Source organism: Globicephala melas, chromosome 15 (genome assembly GCF_963455315.2).
Source record: "Globicephala melas chromosome 15, mGloMel1.2, whole genome shotgun sequence".
NCBI lineage: Eukaryota > Metazoa > Chordata > Mammalia > Artiodactyla > Delphinidae > Globicephala > Globicephala melas.
Window position 1 is genome coordinate 58235773 of NC_083328.1, and position 23106 is coordinate 58258878.

At 53.3% G+C, this 23106-nt stretch overlaps 1 protein-coding gene across 3 annotated transcripts in view; it reads right to left on the bottom strand.

Moving 5' to 3' along the window:
- LOC115839396 (tyrosine-protein phosphatase non-receptor type substrate 1-like) overlaps positions 1-22772 on the bottom strand; it is a 43202-nt gene extending 20430 nt beyond the window's left edge. Inside the window, exons 1-3 of one of the 3 annotated variants that reach the window (XM_030831052.2) lie at positions 22407-22772; positions 21463-21550; positions 3141-3494 (exon numbers count right to left, since the gene is read on the bottom strand). In XM_030831052.2, coding sequence (XP_030686912.2) covers positions 3141-3494; positions 21463-21541 — 433 coding nt within the window. In that variant the 5' untranslated portion in view covers positions 21542-21550; positions 22407-22772. Of the gene's footprint in view, positions 1-3140; positions 3495-21462; positions 21551-21838; positions 21948-22018; positions 22099-22406 lie in introns of those variants that run through there. The other 2 variants (XM_060285735.1, XM_060285736.1) reach the window with 2 other exon arrangements.
- Between the last annotated feature and the right edge of the window lie 334 nt (positions 22773-23106).

A 23106-nucleotide genomic window follows, 5' to 3' on the forward strand; every position in this document is an offset into this window, starting at 1 on the left:
TGCTGTCACTGATGGACGAGGACACTGAGCCCCAGTGTGGGGAGGGACTTGTCAGAGGTCCCAGAGCCGGGACGGGGCAGAGCTGGGATGGAGGCCCAGGCAGGGGGGCTCGGCCCAGGCTCTCAACTGCTGTGCACTGAGCTCAGTGACACCCAACCCACTCCATCCAGGGCTTCCTAGATCCTCTTCAGTCATCACAGACCCCTGAAAGGCAGCGTGATTACCACCATTGCACAGATGGGGAAACTGAGGACTAGAGGGAACTGAGATATGCCCAAGATCACACAGCCTGGCAGGCCAGCACCATCGCTCCCTGAGGGGCTGTCCTGTCACCAGGTCATTGTACCTTCAGGATGTAATGCAAAGGCTGTGTGATTATCCTCGGTCTACAGGTGAGGAAATGGGGCCCAGTACAGGGAACTGGGTCACAGCCTTGAAAAAACACCTCGACTGGGGGGCCCCTACTCTGTGCTGGTGATTTAGACAGAGCACCTCAAATCCTTCCAATTCTACTGAAAGGAGACCATGATGATCACCATTTTACAGATGAGAAAACTGAGGCTGAGAGAAATGAAGGGACTGTCTCCTCACCCGCCCACTGTGTCCCAGAAGTGTTTCCTGTCACATCCAAGCTTTCATGGCCATCAGCAGAGCAGGCGCCCCACCTTCACAAGCCCCACACTGACCACCACCCTCCCCTTTTCCCTCTGAGATTCTTGACTTCAAGCAAGTACCGGGAGGAGTGGCCTCTGAGTGCCCAGGCCTGGGGACCCTGTAGCAACAAGGGAAGACATGGGCCCCTGACACCTGAGTCTAGAATATGAACTCTTGCTCACGCGGGGCCCCCAGCGCCCTCTAGGGAGCACCTCCCCCTCCTCATCCTCGGCCTGCAGAGCCAGGAATGGGCGTGCATGGTGCTGCTGGGACTGCACCGGCCCCTCTCTGTGCTGTCCACACTGTACTTCCCGGAGCTGCTCCCCCATGAGGCCTAGTGAAGAAGCAAGATCGCAACAACAGAGGGAAAAACTCCTGGTGCTTTTAAGTGTGTCTTTTAGGAACATGTTCAGGACATCACAAGACACTGTAGTATCTGTCTGATCTGGTTGTAAAGGTAGTCCTGCCTCTCACACGGGACTTTTTCTCATAGTTATTACTGAAGAACAGAACAATACAGGATTTTATAGGAGAGGGTTGAAGCTTTCTCTACACTTTGACAAGCACAGTGGGGGTGCAGAGAGCAGGGTGTGAGTCAGGACGCTGGGGGTTCAGTCTTGGCTCCCCTACCTGCTCACCAGCCACATCCCTTTCTGAGCCTCAGTGTCCTTATCTGTAGAAGGGAAAACAGACAGCCCTTCCTTCTGAGCACTGGTTATAGGGAGAAAAGGCCATGAGGAAGATTCAGCGTCTGTCAGGCTGCTGTTCCCTCGTCCCCTCCCCTCGCTCCCTTCTCATCCAGGGAATCCTCTGGGCAGGCGGCCTGGGGACGAGGACGAGCAGCCTCCTGGGAGGCAGCAGATCTGAGTGGCAGTGGAGCCACTTACTAGCTGTGATTGGCTGAGCAAGGGAACCACCAGCTGGGAAGTTTAGTAAGAGCTGCAAAGTCAGGATAAAGGCGCCTTCCCTACGTCCAGGGGTAATGGGGAGATTCGATTGCTACCACATCTAGGAGGGAAATTTGGCAATATCCACACGAATTAAAACACACATAGTCCATGATCTAGCAATGCCACCTCCAGCGGGCATCTCCCACTTGAGTACAGTGATGCAGGACAAGATTATCCACTGCAGTGCTGTTCTAATATCCTAAGTTTGGGAACAACTTGATATTTGTCAACAAAAGACTGACAGACGCTGTCTCCATATGCTGAGTGCTTTGCAGCTGCTGAAACACTGGGCAGCTCCAGGTGCTGATATGGGATGAGGGATTTGTGGCTAAAAATAGGGAGAGGTTCCCAGTCACCTCGGGCCTCAGGGCCTGAATGTGAGGGGCATTCTGAACCTTGGGGAAACCTATGTAAAGGCTCCCTGTTCAATGGTTAATTCAAGGAGCTTCAACCTTGTCCCCTCTATGTGCCAGGCTCTTCCATGAAACCAGTTCCAATGGTGGTGCAGGAAGGAGTCTGGCCTGGAATCAGATTGGGTTCTGGAAGGATTCCCTCACTGACCATGTGACTGTGGTCTAGGTCCCTGTCACGTCATGGCCTCAGGCTCCCCATGTGTATGTTGTGGGTTGCACTGGATGGTGTATAAGGTCCTCCCTGTGTCACAGTCCAGGATTCAGGAGTTAGGAAGAGGATCCAGGGTCCTTGCGAGAAAACTCTAAATGAGCACCTTTGCTACCTCAATGGGGCAGCCCCTAAGTCACCCACATGGGGAACCTCTTCCCTGGGGAGGGACATTCTGAGATGACCCAGCTCTGCTGGGAGCCTTCACTGACTCTGTGAGTCGGTCCCTGAATCACAGGAGGGTTTTCCCAACAGACCCTCAGGAAACACCCAACCTCTGGGCATCTCCTCTAGCCCGGGCCATCAGAGTAAACACTGAACCTATGCCTCTAGGAATTTCTTCTCAGTGCGATGTTTCTGAAGAGGAAATAAAGAAACCCTGCCCTGAATAGACTTCTCTTTGGAAGGGGAGAGAACATAAGTTCCACGGGAGAAGAGCCTTGTCTGCTTTGTTCACTGCTGCTTCCACAACATCTGGAGCAGGGCCTGGCACACAGTAGGTGCTTGATAGGTGCTGAATAAAGAGAAGACTCAGCCACATTGAGGGGGGCACTCTCTGGAGGCAGGAGGTGATACCTGGGCTGTGACGGGGCAAGTCGCTCAGACCTTCAGTTCCCTCAGCCCTGGAACCAAAGGGCTAGATGGGATGGAAAAGGCAAGGGCTGTGGAGCCAGGCAGACTGGGGTTCCAGACTTTTCCCAGTTTTCCCAGTTGTGGGGCCTTTAGCAAGTAGCATGACCTCTGCAGACCTCAGTCTCCCTGATCTGTAGAAGGGAGTGAAATCAGATCATCATATAAACACCCACTGCTGCACTTGATCCTTCTTTTTTTTCTTTTTTCTCAAAGGGTGGAGGGCATTCTTGTTGACTTGTTGTCACAGACCAGGGGGACAAAAGAGACCCAGGCCATACTCACCACTCACAGTGAGATGAGTGCCTGGTCCAGACTTAAACTCCACGTCAGGGCTTCCTCTCTTGAACTTCACACAGTAGTACATACCGGTGTCTGCTGGCGTGATGTTACTGATGCGGATGGAAAAGTCCGTGTTGTTTCTCCTTGTAGTATCTGCAACAGTTGTTACTCGAGGGAAGGGGGCTCCTCTGAGACTGTAGATTAACTCCCGGCCTGGCCCTGTGCCCCTGAACCAACAGACGGGCCCCACGGGGAGCAGGGAGGTCACGTCGCAGCGCAGAGTGGCCGTCTCTCCTGCTGCAACTGAAACTGACCTGTCAGGCTGAATCACCTGCAGCTCGTCCTCACCTGCCACTCCTGGAGGGAAACACAATCCAGTTACTTATTCATCCTTAGGTGATCCTGTAGGTTTTCTCAAGTGTTTATCAACAACAGTTTTCATTGACTTAGTGCACCATGAGCCACACCTGAACCCAGCACCTTGCACGTGTATCACATGTAACCTGCACTACGAGCCTGTAACGTGAGACCCTAATACAAGAGAGGAAAGTGAGGCACAGAGAGCTTAAATGATGTGGCAGAGAGTAGGTTTGAGTACTTGAGCCTGCTCTGGAAGTCAGAACTGGGCTCTCAATTCAAATCTGAATTTACCAGGAATAAAGAAAGGGGCACAGTGTTCCTGAGAGGGGGAGCAGCCTGGGCAAAGGCTCAGAGGTAGGCGGCAGCATGGTGTGCGGGGGGGCTCTATAAGGAGTTTAGATCCTGTTTTGGGTCTGGCTCAGGAAGCAGGCCCTGGAAAAGTACTCAGCAGTTGGGGCTTGTCCGGGCCGTGGACTTGTGAAGTACAAGGACTTGGGTGTGAGTCCCGGCTCAAGGCTTATTGCTGTGTGACCTTGGCTATCACTCAGGCGACCGTGAAGATCCCATAGGGCGGCCTGTGAGTATGCTCGACAACTGCACACTTGACATTGCTTGATACCTTTAGTTTGGGCGGGTCCCTTTACTGCCCTCTGAGCCTCAGTCTCCTTATCTGTCAGTTACTATGGGCCCCTCTCCATGGATCTCTGGTAGGAACAAACAACATGCCTAGGCCAGGACAGTGTCAAAAAGAAGGGTCTGGTCTTTGGAGCCATCTGAACTGGTTTGAGACCTGGCTCACTTTTTATTCACCCATGACCTGATTATGCATTGCTTTAGTATCAGTTTCCTCATCTACAAGATGGGTAGACCACCCCCAGGCCTCTGCGTGTTCTGAAAAGAAAATGAGATCACACGCAGAAGTCACTTAGCACCAAGCTGGGCACAGGGGAAGCTACTGTCATCACACAATGAATAAATGAGGAGGGTCAGCTGCTCAAACTTCACTCCCACCAGATCTCGCTGATGCTCCTTCAGGCCAGGCCCAGGCTGGGTGCTGGGACACACAGGGGCTGGACCCAGGTTGGGCCTCCAGGGCTCCTAGGCTGGACAGCTGGAAGGGGTCCTAGAGGCTGGCGGTGGGGAGGGACCCGAGCCCCAAATTGGAGAGGACTGGGGCACATGAACAGGGACTCCCAGTAGAGGAGGTTGGGAGGGAGGGGGACACAGGAGGAAGATGGACAGGCCTGGTGAAGATGCTGTGAGAGGTGCTGTAGATGCTTGGAGTGAGGTGCAGCCAGGGCCTTGATTCTGAACAAGGTGTGGGGTGGGCAGAAAGGACAGATCATGAAGACCTTGGAGAAACACACACATATACGCACACACAGAGACAGAGAGAGAACCACAGAGACGGGCAGAGGGAGGGGCAGACAGACAGAGATGGAGTGAGAGACTGAGAAGGAGGCGGGGGGAAAGAGAGAATAAGACAGAGACACGGAGTGGCAGCAGCCTGGCAGAGGTGCAGATGGGCCAACTGGTCTCTGCCTGGTTGCTCCACTGACCCTTGATGTGACCCTGTCCTGTCCTGACCGAGGCCACCTTGCCTTGTACATTGGACGGGGCTGCAGTTGCTGCCCCGAGCAGCCCCTCACCTCCGGCTGAGCTGGAGAGAGACCTTGTGAATTTACCCAGCCACAGACTCCTTCACTGCAGGTAAGCCCGGGGCCTCGGGACAGGCCTCTCATCCCCTTCCTGTGGTCCCAGCCCTGACTCCCATGCCAGGGATTGCCCGCTTCTCATGGCCAGTGAGTGAAAATGCAGAGTGGCAGCCTGAGGGCAGCCTGACCCTCATGGTGCAGGGAAGAAACCGCTGTCTGCAGAGGACAGGGGCTTGGGGTAGAACTGTTGACCAGGTGTGTGAGAGGCACACGGAGGAGGCCCCCAGGGGCAGGCAGGGACCTCGGGAGATCCCGGGCAGCATCAAGAGCTGCCATGAGCACCCAGCAGGACCATCCCCGAAGGGCTGCGTCTACACTGGAGACTGGACTAGAAACGCCACCGGCAGGAAGCACGGGCGCCGGGGCCAGCAGGCTTGGGTGAGAGCACGGTCCACCCTCAGCCAGTTCAGCACCCGCCCTCCCTGGGCCTCCACTCCGTCACCCACGAAGTGGGGTACTGGCACCCACACCCCCGAGACAGTCATGAGGACACAGCTGGACATAAGTGCCTGCAGCACAGGTGCTGGTTAAACTTTAGTTTCTGTTCCCATTATTACCACAGATACATTATTACATACTTGATTTTCTCTGGACTGTCATGTTCCCCCCAAGCAGGACGAAGGATCCACAAGGAAGTGTTTCCAGCCCCCTACCTAGAACACTGCCTGGCACACACCGGGCCCTTGATAAATACACATTGAATGAACGCATTAATGAAGGAAGGAGGGATTTCACTTGCTCCTGGGCAAATCCTCTCCCTGAGGCTCTTTCTTCATCTGTTAAAGGAGCTGTCACAGGCAGGTCTGGGAGATGGCGAGCCTGGAGCCCGGGACTGTGCCTGGCCCATAGACACGCCGTCAATGGTGGTTATTATTATCCTTATCAATACCACCGCACAGGGCTGTGAGTCAGCAGCTGGCGAGGGAGGCGGGAGCAGAAGAGGAGGTGCGGAGCCAGGCCTGCGGCTGGGGCAGGGCTATTCTTGTGCAGCCGGAGGCCTGCAGTCACAGCCAGGAGGCCACAATAAAATCTGGAGTTGTGTGGGGCTGCCCCCCCCGCCCCGCCTTTTTTAGCTCCTCTCAAGCTCTCTCTACCAACTGCAGCCAGATTTAGGAGGCTTAATTAATTAGCTAGTGTTTATAAAGCGTTTGAAGAATTTTAAAAGTGCGACAGAAGTGCCAAATATTATTTTAATCTGCTTGTGTGTGTGTGTTTCCAGCAGAGTCGTTCCCTCGCTTGCTTGCTTTTCTTTTTCTCGGCAGGTTCTGTTCTGGGAATCGGCCTTGTTAAAAATCACTCCCGCGGTTCTGGGCCTGGGGTCATCGCGCTGGCATCACTGACAAACCCATTTCCCGCTCTCTCCTGCCCTCCTGGCAGAGAAAGCGATGGTTTAGCAGCCTGAACTGTCTCTGGGAGAGGAGGGCAGCTGGGCATCGTCACATGATGCTGGTGGGAGTGGAGAGTGGCGCATCCTTTTGGGAAAGCAGTGTGGCAGGAGGTACCACAGGTGTGAAACCTGTTCTCCAGCCCTTGCTGGGCTGTTCCATGAGGACATGACCCCGGATATGGAGTGGGGTTCCCATGTAATGATCTTGAAAAAGTTGGGAAAAAACCCAAGTGGCCAATGACAGAGGAAGGTTAAGTGAACAGTAGCCTGTCCACTAGATGGAATTACAGGCAGCCATAAAAAACCATCACTGTGAAACTGTAGCAGTCTGGAAATTTTTGCATGGCATAATTTTAAATGATACTGTGGTTAGCAAATAAAATCTGTTTATTGCAAAGCATTTAGAGAAAACAAAAAAGTATAAAAGGAAAATAATAATCTCATAGAATACCATCAAAGATAACTGTGATCAACGTTCTGATGTTGTTAAAATATGAGTGAATAAATATGTAAAATCATGCTCAGGTTACTAAGGATATGCGCAAACATTTTGCTTCATTCATTCAGGTGTTGTTATAAAAATAAAAAATTGGAAATATTCTAATTTCCAAGAAAAGGAGGCTGCTGATCCCCTGATGATGAACTCACATGATGACCAAGCCTACATGTAAGGATTATAATTATGGACACAGAAATAGACTACAAGATCAGAGTCAGTTCCTGAGTGATGTTTTCAGTGTGATCCCAAACTTCTAGTTTTGAAAAAAATGTATATCTGATATTAAAGATTAGTAGTAATTAACTGTGAGTAGTAGACTTCCAAGGGATTTTGCTTTTACGTCTTCTGTTTGTGTTACTTGTGCAATGAAAAAGCAGGAAAACTGCTTTCAGTATGATCATGGCATTGTAAACTAAAACTACGTATAAATAAACAACTGCAAGGTACTATACAAAGCTATAAAACACAACTCTCTTTGGATCATGAATCTCTTTGGATCATGAATCTAATGGGTTTTTCCTTTTTTTCCTTCTATTTTGGGTATTTTCAGATTTTCTAAACTGGATGCCTATTAAAGAATATTTACAGTATCCCATTTGGTAATAAGAAAATACAGTGCTTGGCGCAGAATAGATGCTCAATAAACATCTGCAGACTGACTGATCTAATTGTCTAGAGAAAAGGCCTAGAATGATTAACATCACAATGTTGAGGTAAGTTACGACTGGGAAATGGGACCAGCGTGGACCAGGGTGGACACGGGGATAGGCATATTTTCTATTTTATAGCAAATAATATATTGAAGTCTCTCTCTTTTTTGTAGTGAACATTTGTTGCTTTTGGAAGAATATTAAGCAATGAAATAAAACACGTAAGTTATCTAATGGAAGAAGTCAGCACAGCGGGTGGAACTGCCCCGTGTACTTGTTGTACGAGGAACTCTGTCCACAGGATGCAGGGAGCTCACAGCATGGCTGGACAGTGATGAATTACCAGGATCTGCTGTGAGCCAGGCCCTCAGCTCAGGGCTGCAGAACGGCTGTGTCCTGGCCTCATGGGGCTTGCACACGAGCAGACAAGATAGACTTTAAAGAAACAACTCCAATGCTACATTTGGACTGAGCCTCAACCCTTTAGACAGGGACTCCTGCTGGCACCTCTGACCCCATCTCCTGCCCCCTCCCCATGACCTGCTTCCTCCCACCGCGCCCACTTTGTCCTCCACGAATAGGCCAAGGAGGGTGCGAGAGATGAAATAAGATGGGGACTGAAACCTGACCATTGGACTTGGAAAAATATTTGATTTTTTTTTTGTACAACAATCATGTGTAGTTTTTGAGATTAAGAAAAGATGAGGGCTTCCCTGGTGGCGCAGTGATTGAGAGTCTGCCTGCCGATGCAGGGGACAAGGGTTCGTGCCCCGGTCTGGGAAGATCCCACATGCCGCGGAGGGGCTGGGCCCGTGAGTCATGGCCGCTGAGCCTGCGCGTCCGGAGCCTGTGCTCCGCAATGGGAGAGGCCACAGCAGTTAGAGGCCCGCGTACCGCAAAAAAAAAAACAAAAACAAAAACAAAAAAGAAAAGATGAAAACAATTTCATCAGAAGTGAAAAAATAAGCATGGGTGCTTTTCTAATGGAACAAACAAATCAACTTAGAACTGAAACTTGCCGTGAGGGAAACAGGGCCACTGTGATCTCTGGGTGTGATTCCTCCTGCTTCATAAAGATGCAGAGGCAAAGCTGAAATGCACATTTCCCAAGAGCCAGCCTTTCCCTGATGGGTGCTCACTGGCACTTGCATGGGAGCCTGCCTGCTCCTGGAAGCAGTGGGTCACCAGGGCAGGGGTCTTGGGGACAGGCTGGAGGTTACGCCTCAGATTTCCACAAACTCAAGGAGCCCGGGGCTTGGGAGGCTATGGCCGGAGGTCTGGCAGTGCCCAGGGCTCAGCATCCCAAGATGGCATCCACCGCGGCCCCCACAGCTGGGACAGCTCAGCATCCCCCTTTCCTGACCTCGATCGTTTTCGGCCATCCTCAGGGGGCTGCTGGTTTATCCCCCCAACACAGCAGCACCTCATCAGGTGCTGCCTTTGGTATCTCTGATGTCTCTGTGCGAGAGTGTGTAGTGCAGGAGTGTGGATGGGAGTATGCACACAGGAGTGAAAGAGGGCAGATGCAGGAGTGGGTACACGAGTGCACAAGTGCGCCAAGAACAAGTGTTCACACACATGTGCATGGGTGGGCATGTGCACAAGATGCTCGTATGTGCAGGAACGTGCTCTGGTGCAGCTCAGAAGTGTGTCAGAAGAGGACCAGGGACCAGGGGCAGGAGGAGGGCATGAACTGTGCCCAGGAGAGTATCTGAATGTGGGTGTGAACCTGTTGGTGGCATGAGAGGGTCTGTCTGCACCTAAGGTGTGAACAGACAGATATCGGGGAGGGGTGTGAGCATGTGGGTGCATAGAATATGTGTGTGGGTAGGGGAGGATAGGAGCGGGATGTGCGCACAAGTGTGTGTGTGTGTGTGTGCGCACGCGCGCAGGGAGGGCACGTGTGCGATGGAAATGGTGTATACATGAGTGTGAACGTGAGGGTGTGTGTGCTTTAAGTGCTGGGGAGCAGGGGCCCAGCGTGTGTGGAGACCACTGTCTGTGTACACTGTGTGTCCATGCACCCAAGTGTGTGAGTGTACCCAGTGGTGAACATGCCTGGCACATACAGGGTGGTGAGAGAGGAAGGAGGGCAGGGGAGATGCTTCCCTCAAATCTGGCTCCTGGTGGGAAAGTGCTGCATGGCCCCGGCACAGGGTCCTGCCCTTGACCAGAGACTTAAACCTTTACTGAGCACCTACTGACTGGGTGCTAGCCGTAGGGCACAGTGGTAAAGAAGCCAGCCTGGAAATGCCCTGCTGAAGCTCATGACCCTGGGTGGGGCAGACGGTCCCCAGGATGCATTCAGGAGGGGGCTGCATGGGTGATGGCTGTGTAGACTCTGCAGTTCCCATTTGGGGAGCTTGGGGCACTGGTTTTCCTCTGGAGTCAGAACGATTCATTCATGCCCTTTCAAACCTCACTCTATGGCTAGGCCCTGTCCTAGATGCCACAGGACACAGAGCCAAGTAAGACGGATCCCCACCACTGCGGGGCAGAGTCCCGGACACAGGCAATGATCATGTGCAGGGTGATCAGTGAGCAAGAAGAGGCTTGGGGATAGGGTATTGGAAGATGGGTGAGATCTGAGAAGACATCCTGGAGGTGGTGGTCCCTGAGCTGCATCTTGAAAGCTGACAGAGGCTGGGGAGAAGGGAAGGCACTCAAGAAGGTGGAACTTTTCTTCCTCTGCACAAAGGTGAGGAGGAGAGAAAAGGGCTTGCCACAATTCAGGGACCAGGGCACAGTCTTTGGGACATGCTCAATGGCTGTGAGCAAGCTGGGGAAGGGCTAGGGACTGGGCTAACCTAGCACCTGAAAGGATGGCTTCAGTTACCATCTGAACAGCAGGTCATCACTGGGAGCAGTCTACTGGTACCCATTGGGCGGAGATGCCCCAGGTTCTGCGGTGGAAACTAGCACCTGCCTTGGAACCAGCACAAAAGAGGATACACATGGCCTTGTGAATAAAGTGGGGGAGGGCCCAGTGGGCCCAGGGTACTTTCTCCTTCACCCCCACTCCAGGCAACTCAGAGAACTGGGTACTGTCCATTCCCTTGCAGGGAAAGGGCAGACACTGGTAGCCCCTTCCATGCAGCAGGTAAACTCCTAAGGTGCCAGGATAGTCCATAGCTTGGGCTCTGGGGCCAGAAGACCTTTATATGTCAGCCCTAGTGGAGTGACTTGGTAGAGTCACTTTTCTTCAAGCCTCCACTTTCTCACCTGTAAACAAGGGGGTACCATCGTCTCTCTCCCCAAGGCCAAATGTTCAGTGGTTGGAAGAGCTGGCCTGAGATCTGTACGTTTCCTCGACTCGCATCTTTCTCCTGACCCACAGCCAGCTATTAGCAGAGCTTGCTGCCTCACCTTCCAAGATCTGGCCAGACTCTGACCTCTCCCTACCACCTCTACTGCACCACCGTCCCTCACCTAGATCCTCATCTCAGCTTCCAAACCGGCTTCCCTGCTCCACCTCACCTCTGTGTAACATGTATCCTCCCTGTAGCCAGAGGAGCCTCTAAAACCTAAGGTAACATCATTCCTTTGTGCAAAACCCTCCTGCACCCTTCACTGTACTCAGAGTGAGGCCCAGGATCCTTGCGGTGGCCCCCAGGGCCCTGCAGTCTTGCTCTCAACCATGCCAGATTCTCTACGCACCTCAGGGCCTTTGCACTTGCCATTCTCTCTGCCTGGCACTCTCATCCCATAGATATCTGCATGTTGGGTGCCTCACCTCCTTCTGGCCTAAGAGGCCTTCCTTGGCGTGGTATATAAAACACTACCCCCCTTGATGTCCCTTGCTCTGCTTTATTTTTCTACAACACATATCACCCTGTATCTACAATACATATCACCTGACATAGGACAAGCATTTGTCAGTTTCATCAGCATCTATCTCCCTACCCTAGATTTACTTATAAGCCCTCTGAGAGGGATTTAGTTTTGTTCCCTGCAGTTTCCTTCAGGTTTATACCAGTGCCTGGCATTTGTTGAATGCATGTTCTGGTTTGGATTCTAACTCTGCCACTCATGAGACCACAGGAAGTGTCTTAACCCCTTTGGACTTCTGGTTTCTCATCTGTAGAATGAGAATGATGATGATGATAATAATAATAATAACACTAGGGCTCTTCTAGGATGAAACAGGCTAATGTGTGTAAAGAGCTCAGTGCTGCTCCTGGCACAGAGGAAGCACTCGTGCAGGGCCGTGTCACCATGCAGTGGATATTTAAGGATGAAGAGGATGACAGAGGATCCCAGCCTTAAGCCTGAGAAGCTAAGGATTCTCTCTGAGGCAGAACTAGCTCTGCCCCAATGTCTGCACAAGACCCCTTGGAGCTGGACCTGTGGGCAGGCTATATGCGCTGTTGGCGGGAGGCCGGGGGGGCGGGGAGGGTCAGAGCCCTGGTGAGCATTTGCTAGGTTTGGACGGGATCTGGAGGCAATGAAGAAATGCTCGCAGCGCAGCCCTCTTTGCAAAGCAGCAGGGAAAGAACTATGGATACGTGTGTGCTGTAAGCACCCTTCATATTCGCCAGGCCTGGTGGGGGCCAGGTGAGGCTGGGAGAGCATGCAGGGGCACGAACACCCACCATCCACTTCCTTGACAACCTAAGGACCTCCTTCCCACCTCCCCATTTTGCAGAGGGAGAAGCTGAGGACCGGAAGTGAGGCTTGGAGAGGCTGAGCACCCAGGGTGTCCTTCCAACCTCCAGGCCCAGATGTTACTCTAGGACAGGCCCTGGTGCTGCCCGGCCACGGCCTCATGGGTACAACGTGTGGATGAGGTCACATAACAGGGAGCCCTCATTTATTTAACTGTCATGACGGCCTAGTGAAGCAAGTGCTGTTGTCACCAGCCCCTTCCTACAGGTAAGGAAGCTGAGACCCTGAGAGGCAGGACTCAAAACACTGAGGTCAGTCACGTGCAATCTCTTCCCCCTGTGACTGGGTCCCCTCTGGCTCAGGACTCTGGATTCTCAGGCTATCAAGGACGTACACACGTTTTCCCAGCTGAGATAACGGCCCCCTTAAAAGGAACGCACATTTATTAAATGACATTTGCCAAGGTTTCAGCACACTCTGCTGCCCACAGCAGACAGTCTCCGGACAAGATTTTTCCCCAAGCTGACACTATCCGCGGATGCCTTTTATAGTGCTTTTTGCAGTTCACAAAAGCACTTTCCACAGCTCTTAATTCCCTTAACCCTCAACAGTCCCTGTGCAGGAGGAAAGAGTGGTAGCATTTCCGTTTTACAGATGAGGAAACTGAGGCTCAGAGCAGGGCAAGACACCTGCTCCAGAGCACACAGCCAAGAAGTAGCACATGCTGGATTCACTCAGGAATGTGCCCCAAAGTGGGTACCTCTCCACTGCCTCCCCTGCTAGAGAGGGGGTCTGGGGTACCATCAAGATGAAGGGTGAGAGAGGCATCCTGGCTGGAGCATCTGAGCTGGAAGGGACCAGCAGGAGAGCAGCCAAGCTGAGCCTCCACTTCACAGAAGGGGAAACTGAGGCCCAGAGGGGCAGTGTAGTGAGTTCCAAGTCCTGGCTGGTAAGTGATGGAGCAGGACCTCCACCTGCTCTGTAGAGCTCCAACCATAAAATGGTGACCACACAGAGATAACAGTAATAGTAATGATGGTTAATGAGCATTGAGCACGGGTATTATCAGGAGCACGACAGGCTTCACCAGCCTCCGCAGGGACCCGGCAACACAGGCTGTCATCACCCCCACTTCACAGAGGGCAAGACTGAGGCTCAGAGAGGTACAGCCACTTGGCCAAGGTCACAGGGCTGCGGAGCAGTCTGACTCCACCCACAACTTCACCCACTGCACCACACAGCCTTGTGCAATGAAGGACCCACTGGGGGAGGCTGGCACCGAGTCAGGCCCTCCAAACCAAATCAAGGCCAAAAGGGCATAGCACGAACTGTGTCATGTTTCATGGTTTGCCTGCTCGTTCACCAGGGTGTCTACACTGGGGCAAGCTGTTCTATATAGCCAGAGTTTAAGTACCAATCCCAGGGTTTCTGGGCCCCTACCTCCATCCCAGCTGGCACTGATATTTTGTGCTTCCTGATATTTTAGGGATCCCTATTTCAGCATGATAGGCAGGGATTTGCAGTGTGGTCATGGCCCCCGTTACAGAGGTAGGACTGTGTAATGGTTAGAGCACAGGTTTGCTTTCCAACCAGGGTTACTGCCTGTGTGACCTCATGGCTCTGAGTTCCCTTTTTAAAATGAGTGTCTTTCTTCATTCAACCAATATGTATTAATCTGCCTACTGTTACCAGGCCCTGTGTAAGGTCCCAGGAGGCCCAGCAGTGAATAAGACATAGTTCCTACTCTCATGTAGCTTATATTCTAGTGGGAGAGACAGGGCTGAAATAATTAAACAAATATAGAAATGGTTAGGAGTGCAAACGAATTTGGTGCCACGATAGAGAATAACAAGCAGAACCACTTTTAGAATGGGGCAGTTGTAAAAGGCATCTCCGAGGAGGTGAGATTGCAACTGAAACCTGAAGAATGCAAAGACCAAGGAAGGTGTTCCAATAGGAGAGAACAGCAAGTGCAAAAGCCCTGGGGTAGGAAAGCAGCTGGTGCATATGAAGGCCAGAAAGAAGACTGCTGTGGCTGAAGCCCATGGAGGAAGGCAAGTGTGGTACTGGTTGGGGCTGGAGAGATGGATGTGGTCCAGAAAATGCCATGTCTCATGGATCATTGTAAGGAGTTTGATTTTATTCTAAGGGCAGAGTGGGAACCACTGAAAAGTTTGGAGAAGGACAAAGAGGATTTGATTCACTCCAGCTGCTATGGGTAAAGAAACTGGAGGGGGTAAGAGTGAAAACAGGAAAGCAGTGATGAGGATACTACAGTGTTTAGTGGTCTGAGCGCAAATCCTACCTCTGCACTTATAAGACCTTAGGCAAGTCACTTCACCTCTCTGAATCTCTCTTTCTTCATATGTCCAATGGTATAATAACAGTTCCCATCTTACAGAACTGTGTGGTGAGAATTAAATGAGATGATGTACAGAGTAGTGATCATACCACATGACCTCACATGTTCAATGTCAAGTGCTCAGTGAACCAGATCCTACTTGGTCTGGCCCTGACCTCTCCTAACTCCCCTACTGCCTATCTCCCTTAAGTCCAGACTCACTGGCTATTCCTGGAACACAGTTAACCCATCCCAGCCTCAGGGCCTTTGCACTTGCTTCTCCTTCTGTGTGGCCTGCTCTTCCCTTGATATTCTCATGGTTGCTCCCTCAGTTTTATGCAGGCTTCTGCTCCTCAGAGATGCCCTCCCTCTCTCCCCACTCAACCTTCTATTCCCTCGACCTGCTTTAGTTCTCTTCACGGCACTTGTCTCCACCTGACATAATGTTTACTTGGGTCTGTTTTTCCTTCCTCACTAGTGTCAGTGCCATGAGAGCAGGTATTTTTGTCTGTTTGCAGTTGTATCCCTAGCACCTAGAGCCACCTCTGGCACATAGATGCTCAAAAATATTTGTTGAATGAATATTTGTGATTAAAATGACCATAATAAGGACAGAAAAATGGTTGAGTAAACCAAGCCTTGGATCCAGCTTTATTTAACTCTCACTGGTTATGTGGCCTTGGGAGGAGTCCAACTCAGCTTTGGGGAATCTCAGTTTCCTTACCCATAAAATGGGGATGAAGGATTCTGTGCTTTTTGGCTCACTGTAAGGATTAGACAATGGCACACATCCAAGCACTGATGGATGAAATGATGCCTGATGTCTACCATTTGCTTTACAATCCTCCCTACTCCCCCCACCCCCAGAAAAATGAGGGGCAGGTGAAACATGAATGGCCGATGACTGTTGAAGCTGGGGTTCCTCACACCATTCCTCATCTCGCAAACGTTTGAAATTTTCCAAAATAAAAAGATAAGGAAGAGGCAGCACACATTCACAGCTCAGCTAGTCCCTAGCACACCATGCACTACTTTTTTCCAGCATGGGCCGCCACTTCTGGAGGACAATGTGGGCTCTGAAGAATGAGGGCACTAGAACCCACCGTGGCATCGTCACCTACATGCTCCGGCTCCGGGCCCCTAGCCTAAAGGCTCATCCCTCACTCCTGGCTTCCAAACTCCCCCTGATCTGGGCACCTGATCTCCCTCAGCTCCTGGCTTACTCTGCAGCCATCTCACACTCTGCGCCCCCAGTCGGACGTGCCAGGAAATCTCACAGACACAAAGAACCAATTCTGTAGAATGGCCAGCTTCCACCTCAGCTGTTCTGCATCTCTCTGGACCGAGGGCCTGGCAGGACACCTGGCAGGGAAAATCCACCTTGCGGAGGGCTCCATCAAAAGACCTGTCCCAGGAACGCCCAAGTTAACAGAAAAGCAGTTTCAGTTGTGAAAACAGATGATTCCTTCTTCAGTACGGGACAGAAACACATCTTGGGAACACCCGCCGCCTCTGCCTCCCAGAAGGATACACTGATTGACAGAAATATGCGAGGAGTGCCAAGAGGGCAGGACGCCAGTACCCCAGGGCCTCAGTGTTTCTGCCTGTCAGGGCGAGGTGACGCCTAGTGAGCGTACATCATGGGTGCTATGGTCATCCTGACTCTGCCACTTACTGTGTGGCCTTGAGCAAGTTGCTCTGTTTCTCTGAGCCTAGTTTCCTCACTGGTCAGATGGATTTGATTACAACCATGCACATCACCCAGGGTAACTGTGAGTCCCACTGGGATCATACATGCCCAGTGCTGAGCCCAGTAAGTGGCCAGAAACAATGTTTCCCATTATTATTACTTTGGTATTTTCCAGGGAATTTGGGATCCTGTCAGATTTCTAGCTTTAACGATGGAAACTTCCAGCACAGCTCAGTTTTAAAGAGCCTTGGCCTGGATGACAGGGGGCTTGGCATGCCACCCAGGCCTTGCCAGGGACCTGCTGTGTGAGCCTGGCCGGTCCCTTCCTCCCTCAGGGCTGCAGTTTTCTCAGCTGCACAAAGAGGTGCTGACTGATGGCTCTCTCAGGCCCCCTCCTGCTTTCCTGGTCTAGGAATCGGCAATTCCAGCCCTGTGGATCCGGACAGAGACACCTAGAGGCAGGCTGTGCCCATGGTGGCCGCTCAGTCCCAGTAACTATTCCATCACACCAGCTGGTCGGTCTCTGCGCAACTTGTCCTCCCCAACCGCACAAAAGCCACAGGGAAAAGTGCCAATCTCGTGTTCACTCTCAACAGCTTTTGTTGTTCTGTGAGCACCTACTGTGTGCAAGGAGCTGTGCTGGGTGCTTTCCAACATCAGTCCCACTCCCATAGATGAGAATACCCAAAGAACGAAACAATGACGATTACAACACTGGTTGAACGTAACGTGCAGTAAACTGGTACTGAGCACTTACTACCTGCCAGGCATGGCTTCAAGTGTTATACATGGGTTGGCTGACTTAGTGTCTGAAATACAGTTGTTGATGTCAACTTCATTTTACAGGTGAGGAAACCGAAACACAGAGCTCAATAAATTGTCCAAGTAGGGTATGCTGTGTCTGTATGTGGAGAGGCTACAATGCAGAACCACTATGTGAACCAGAGTTAAACATGCACTCATATGTGATAAAGCAAGGGGAAAGTGATAAGTAGCTTTAGATAAATCCTGGGGTGAACGTTCAGGGGAGGAAGAGATCCCACGGAACATGAGGCAGCACAAATGGAAGGCTGAGTAGGATTCCGACATATGAAGATAGGGACGTACAGGGAAGGGCATCTCTGGTGGCAGGAACAGCATAAGTGAAGGCACAGAGATGAGAAAGTTCAGCTGAGGGTGTGGATTTGTACGAAGGCATTTACCAAACTGGGTTAGGCCACGTGTTAATGGGCATTAAACAAACCCAATGCTTCTTGTTCATATGTCTAGGGAACCCTGGAGCAAACAAGGCCTGGCTGGGGCTTCTACAACTGCAGGCCTTCTCAGGGTCTCTTAGATGCCAATGCACTTGAGCTGCCAGGAAAGCTTTGGCTGCAGGGAGGAAGCCTGGTCGTTTAGAAGCATCTCAACAGGTCAGCTCTTTGGAAAACATGTAGCTGAGGAATAGGGCCTGTCAGGGAGGGAGCCCAGGCCTTGTTGTAGGTTTTTTTTTTAAAAAAAAGAAAACTTGGACCCACTCAACAGTTTTGAGCAGGGGAGTGACATGATTAGAATTGTGTTGACAGACCAGAAATCTGAGCACATTAAAAAGAGGCGGAGCGGGGGGCACCTTCCATCAGTCCAGGACTACAAATAAGAAAATAATCTGTCGCACGGAGCCATTGGAAGCAGCAAGCGAGCGTGTGTGGGATCTGTACAACAGTTTTAGACTGCCTTCCTCTCACACACCCCCTCTCCATCTGTCGCAAAGGGCACCAGGAAGATGCAGGGAGGAAGATTCCAGCTCTGGGGCCTCCAGAGCTCGGCTGTCCAGATCGGGGGCTCTGATGGGAGCCACACTGCTCCCAGAGCTGTCGTTTATGAGGACCAAGGGGCTGCCAGTGCTTGCATCCTCTGGGCGCTTTCAGAGAAACGACCATGGCTCAGTTAACAACTTCTGCCCCAGAAGGAACCCTTCCACAAACCTCTGTCTGAGCTGGGTGGGGGCCCCTCTGGTTCTCTTCAGCTTGGACTAAGTAACCCTGATTAAGTCATTGAATTTCCTCCCTCAAAGGCTGCCTAGCCATGAGGCCAGGATTCAAAATCCAGGCTCCCTACCACTTACTGCTTGGACAGGTTACTTCCCCAGTTCTGGACTTTATTTTCCTCATCTGCAAAATGGGGATAACAGCCAACTCATGCTTTGCTTCGCTGATTGATGGGATTACGCAGATGAGGCGCTCAGCACACAGCCTGGAATACAGGTAACATTCAAGGAACATTGGTTCTCCTCCCTTCTCTCAACACACGGTTCCCATCAGGACTTCATACGTGCTGGATGAATCACACCACGAGTCTCCACGGGGTTGGTAAAGGAATAATTAATGGCAAGAAAGTACCCAGAGAACACCAAGGCCTTAAAGGACCTTCCACAGACTGAGTTCTTTGGGGCCAAGCACTCCGCCCCCCTTTCTCTTCTTGTGAAACAGGAAGTGAGATGAACTTCACCACTTAGGGAAGTACAGGGGAGTCACCAGCATGCTACCCTCTTCCGACAGGTGAGAGGTTCAGCAGAGGGCCAGCTGTCCCCCAAAGCCTGACCCCCATTTTGGCCTGGCCTTCTCCAAGTCAGAGCGAGGAGTGAATGGGGGTTTATCTGAAGTCTGTTCAGCAGGGGTCCCAGAGGTCGCCAGACCTAGGTGGGGCCAAAGTGAGGAGCCTGCAGGCTCAGTGTCAGGCACCGCTGCTGTGCTGCAGAATCCGGCTGCCCAGCTGTCCCCACCCCGGCCCCTTGCCCTTCTGCCAGCCTCACAATCTCCCTCGGTGAAGCTGTTTGAGGAAACAGGCCTCACGCTGGCTCCAAGAACACAGGTTGGTGACTTCGCCGCCTCTTTTCAGAATTTCCCTTTGGCAGCATCTGTGCTGAGAGCAATCTTTAGAAACTTCTTTCCCTGTCTCCCCCAACCAAGATAATTCCCACGACCAGCCCCCTCCAAACAGTGATCATGTGAAGCCACAGCAGTCATGTGACACTGCCCAGGCTGACAGTTCTGCCAGAGACACTAGTAGTCATTCAATCCAAAGCTGTCTTCCTAAGCCTGACATTTGAGTTTCGCAAACAAATCCATTTTCTTAGAAAATTGCACAACTGCCTCCTTCTACCTTCCTGCCCTTCTGTCCTGCCTCTCTTGTGCTTTGTCATAAAGCCCATGCCTGGAGCCCTGGGAGAAGGGTCTGAAGGCCCATCCTTCAGCCAGACCAGGTGAATTCCATGCCACGGGCGAGGGTGACCGGGATCCTGTAGAACCGAGTGAAGGATGCTGGGATGCTTGAGCTCTGGCGGTGACACCCCCTCCCCACCACCCTCAACCAAGAAGTTTATTCTTACCTCCTAAGATTTATTTATTTCCAAGTTAATCTTTGCCCGTCTGCTGCTCCCACTTTTTCAGGCTATTGATACTGAATGGATTGGAACAGAAGTTTTATGGCCTAAACTTTACCATTTTATAGATTGTTTTTATAGGCAAAACGGGGAGAATTTCCTCCCGAGAAGGGTGTTGGTGTTCCCAGGTAGCCCTGGGAAAGGCAGCTGCCCACTCATTAATCAGCATCACCCCTCATTTGCCAGGGATGGAACCACGGGGTCCTGGTTAGAGAAGGGTCTGGAATAGACATTTAGAAATTAACTTGGACCCAGTTCCCTGCTTCAGGAAAATTAAGCGCTTGAGAGAGACCCTCGTGCACTTCCAGGCCAGGAAGGACGGCAGGGCAGGGCCTCGGACTTTTGCTGGGTGTAAATGGCCGGCTCAGGCAGGAAGGAGTAGATCGGAGATGCCACCGGCTCACCAGAGAGCCATGAAATCTATCAGGACCTCCTCTTGTCCAGCGAGGACCCAACTGTAATTGAAAGACTGGGAGAGGGGAGGTGGGGGGATGGCTGCGTGGGTTCCGGGGATCAGGGGAAACTGTGGGGCAGAGAGAAGCTGCTGTCCACCCCCACTACTCCCTCCACCCACTGTTTGCTAGTTCTCCGTTTCTCACAGCTATCAGATGGTTACCAGTCTCTAGGCAAATGCAGGAGGGGGGAGGTGCATACTGAGCTCATCTTTACCTCCTTCCTCAGGGGAGGGGAGGTGCAGAGACCCCTCTGCTGACAACACGGCTTCAAGGAGCCAAAAAAACAAGATCCCCATTCTCCCTCCAACAACTCCTTTAACGCAGTTTCTCCATCCCCCACCCCCTCCCAGGATACTCAGGGTGCTGCAAAACCCCTTTAAGAAGCAGGGCTCCTGAATGGTGACCTCACCCCTTGGCGAACACACGGTAGACTTCTGAGCCCGCCTGCTGGATACAGCCAGGTGTTTGATGTAGGCCAACAAAAAGACACGCTCAGAGCCACAGGTAACAGCCCCACAGAGCACCTGAGCTGCAGGGAGTTGCCTGGAAGCCTGGGGAAGGGAGGAGGAAGGAGGAGGGGCCGGAGAGCAGCAGGGAGCACGACCATCCAGCAAGAGGCTTTGGCAACCACGGGGACAATCCGCCGTGTTTCCACATCAGGACCTGTGGATTGCAGCAGCTCACCCCAGGGTTACCCTGGCCTCCCTTCCTTTCTCTCCCCCATACTAACACTGTTTTACTCTGCGCACAAGAGGGATAGCTCACTCTTCCCTAATTGCAACAGCCTGCTTCTGTTCCATCCCGTCAGTACTGGAAGGACCTCTGCCCCTTCTCTTAGACCCTGAAGTCAAACATGTGGAAAACATAAGAGCTTCTAGAGAAGCCAGGGGCGCCTTGCTCTGAAAGCTTCTGACAGCCTGCCTCCGCCAACAGATTGGGCAGGGGCTGGTGAACCAACTCATCTGGGGCTGTCCTGGTGCCCAGCATAGTGTCGCACAGTCAGAGTCGAGAGAGACTGTGTTCCATCCTTGGCTGTGTGACCTTGGGCAAGTCGTTGTCCCTCTCTGGGCCTCAGTTTCCGCATCTGTAACCCTGGTTACGGGCACCTCTCCCCCATACTGCTCGACATTAGCCGAGTGGCGGTCTGAGAGGCCTGAACCCGCAATCTGGGGACGGCAGCGGTGGGGGGTGGGGGTGCTTACCTGACCAGGCGCTGTACGCAGCGAGCAGCAGGCAGAGCAGCGGCCTGAGACGGCCGGGGGCCGGGCGGGCGGGCTCCATGGGCCGCGGCTGCGGAGCGAGGAGGGAGAGCGGCCGTGAGTGCGCGCTCGGGCGGGCGCGGACTGGAGCGGGGAAATGACTAAGGCTCCCCCCTCTCCTCTCCTCGCGGCCGGGTCCCCCCCCCCCTCCCCGGTACGGGCGCCTGGAGCGGCTTAGGAGCCGCCGTTAGCGCCGCGATTTTCGGAGAACCCCCCGCCCCCCGGAGAGATCGAGAGGCGGAGAGGGGGAGAGACCCCAAGCACGCGAGAAACGAAGCCAGGGACGGCCCGAAAGAAGCGGCAGGAGAGGGAAACAGACCCAAGGGAGCCAGGCAGAGAGCCAGAGACACAGAGAGGCGAGAGAGGGGGAGAGAGCGAGCGAGCGAGCGAGCTCGGAGTGAGCAAGGCGGCGCGCAGATCGAGACAGCGCGGGAGAGGGAGGACCGACGCGAGGGCAGGGCGAGGGGCAGCGGGCCCGGCCGCCCCCGCCGCTGCCCACCTGCCCCGCCCGGGCTCCTTGCGGCGCCGTGGCTCGCCTCCTCTGGCCCATAGTCCCGGCCACGGCCCCCGCCCTCCTTCCCCTCCCCCTCCTCCCGCCGGCCGCGCGGGAAGCTGCGGGGCTCCAGCCCGGCCGGCACCTCAGCCGAACGCCCGCCGGCTGCGCGCCCCGGGAAGGAGGGCGGCGCGCGCGGCCCCGGCACCCCCGCACACCGGCCCGGGCCCAGGCTGCGGCCCCCGCCGGGGGCGCCCCTCTCGGCTCAGGACTGGACGAGCCCGGGCTCCGACAATATGCCAGTTCAGAAGCCCGCGCGGCGGCCCCGGGCCCCGAACCGCCTCCCCCTCACCGCCTCCCCCTCGCCCCCTCCCTCGGCCAGCCGGGCTCGGACCTGCGCCGCCGGGCCGGCGAGGGCTGCGAGACGGTGGAAGAGCCGCCGGAGCTGCCCAGAGCCCGGGCCCCTCGCTCCACTTTGCGCAAACTTGTTTTTCTAAGGTCAGCGCCGCGAGCCGGTTACATCGTCCTCTTAAGGTGGACTGGGGAAGTTGTGGCCGGCCTCCCCTCGCCTCCGGACTCCGGCCGCGGGAGGCTGGAGGCGGCGAAGGAGCGGGGGAGTGAATGAAGGGGGAGCCTGCCTTTCGCCCCTCCCCAGTGGCCCTGCTCCTGTGCCCCAAAGCCGAAGGCCCCTCTCGGGGTGGGTGAGGGCCAGAGGGGCCCCGATTCTTTCAGAGCTGGGCCGAGGTGAAGGAAAAGCAGGAAGTAAGTGAAGGTAGGGGGAAGGGGGGAGGAAGGAGAGAGTGATGGTACAAAAATAGCGTGTGTGTAGGAAGGACTTCAGTACCGCCTGGAAAAGCTCGCGGGGAGGAGAGGGAGTAGAAGAGGGGCTGTGGCCAGGAAACCCGAAGGGAAGGGTCCGGGCCTCCCTGGGCAAGTGGGCTCTTTTAGCGAGGTTCCTCTCTGTCAAGGATGGCTGATTCAGGGGTGCGGAAGGCCCAGGCAGGGGTGCGGGGCCAGGGGGAACTTGAAGGCCTGGGCTTCAGGAAGATGGCCGGTGGTGAGGAAGATGAGGGGATGGGAGGAGAGCAGGGGCC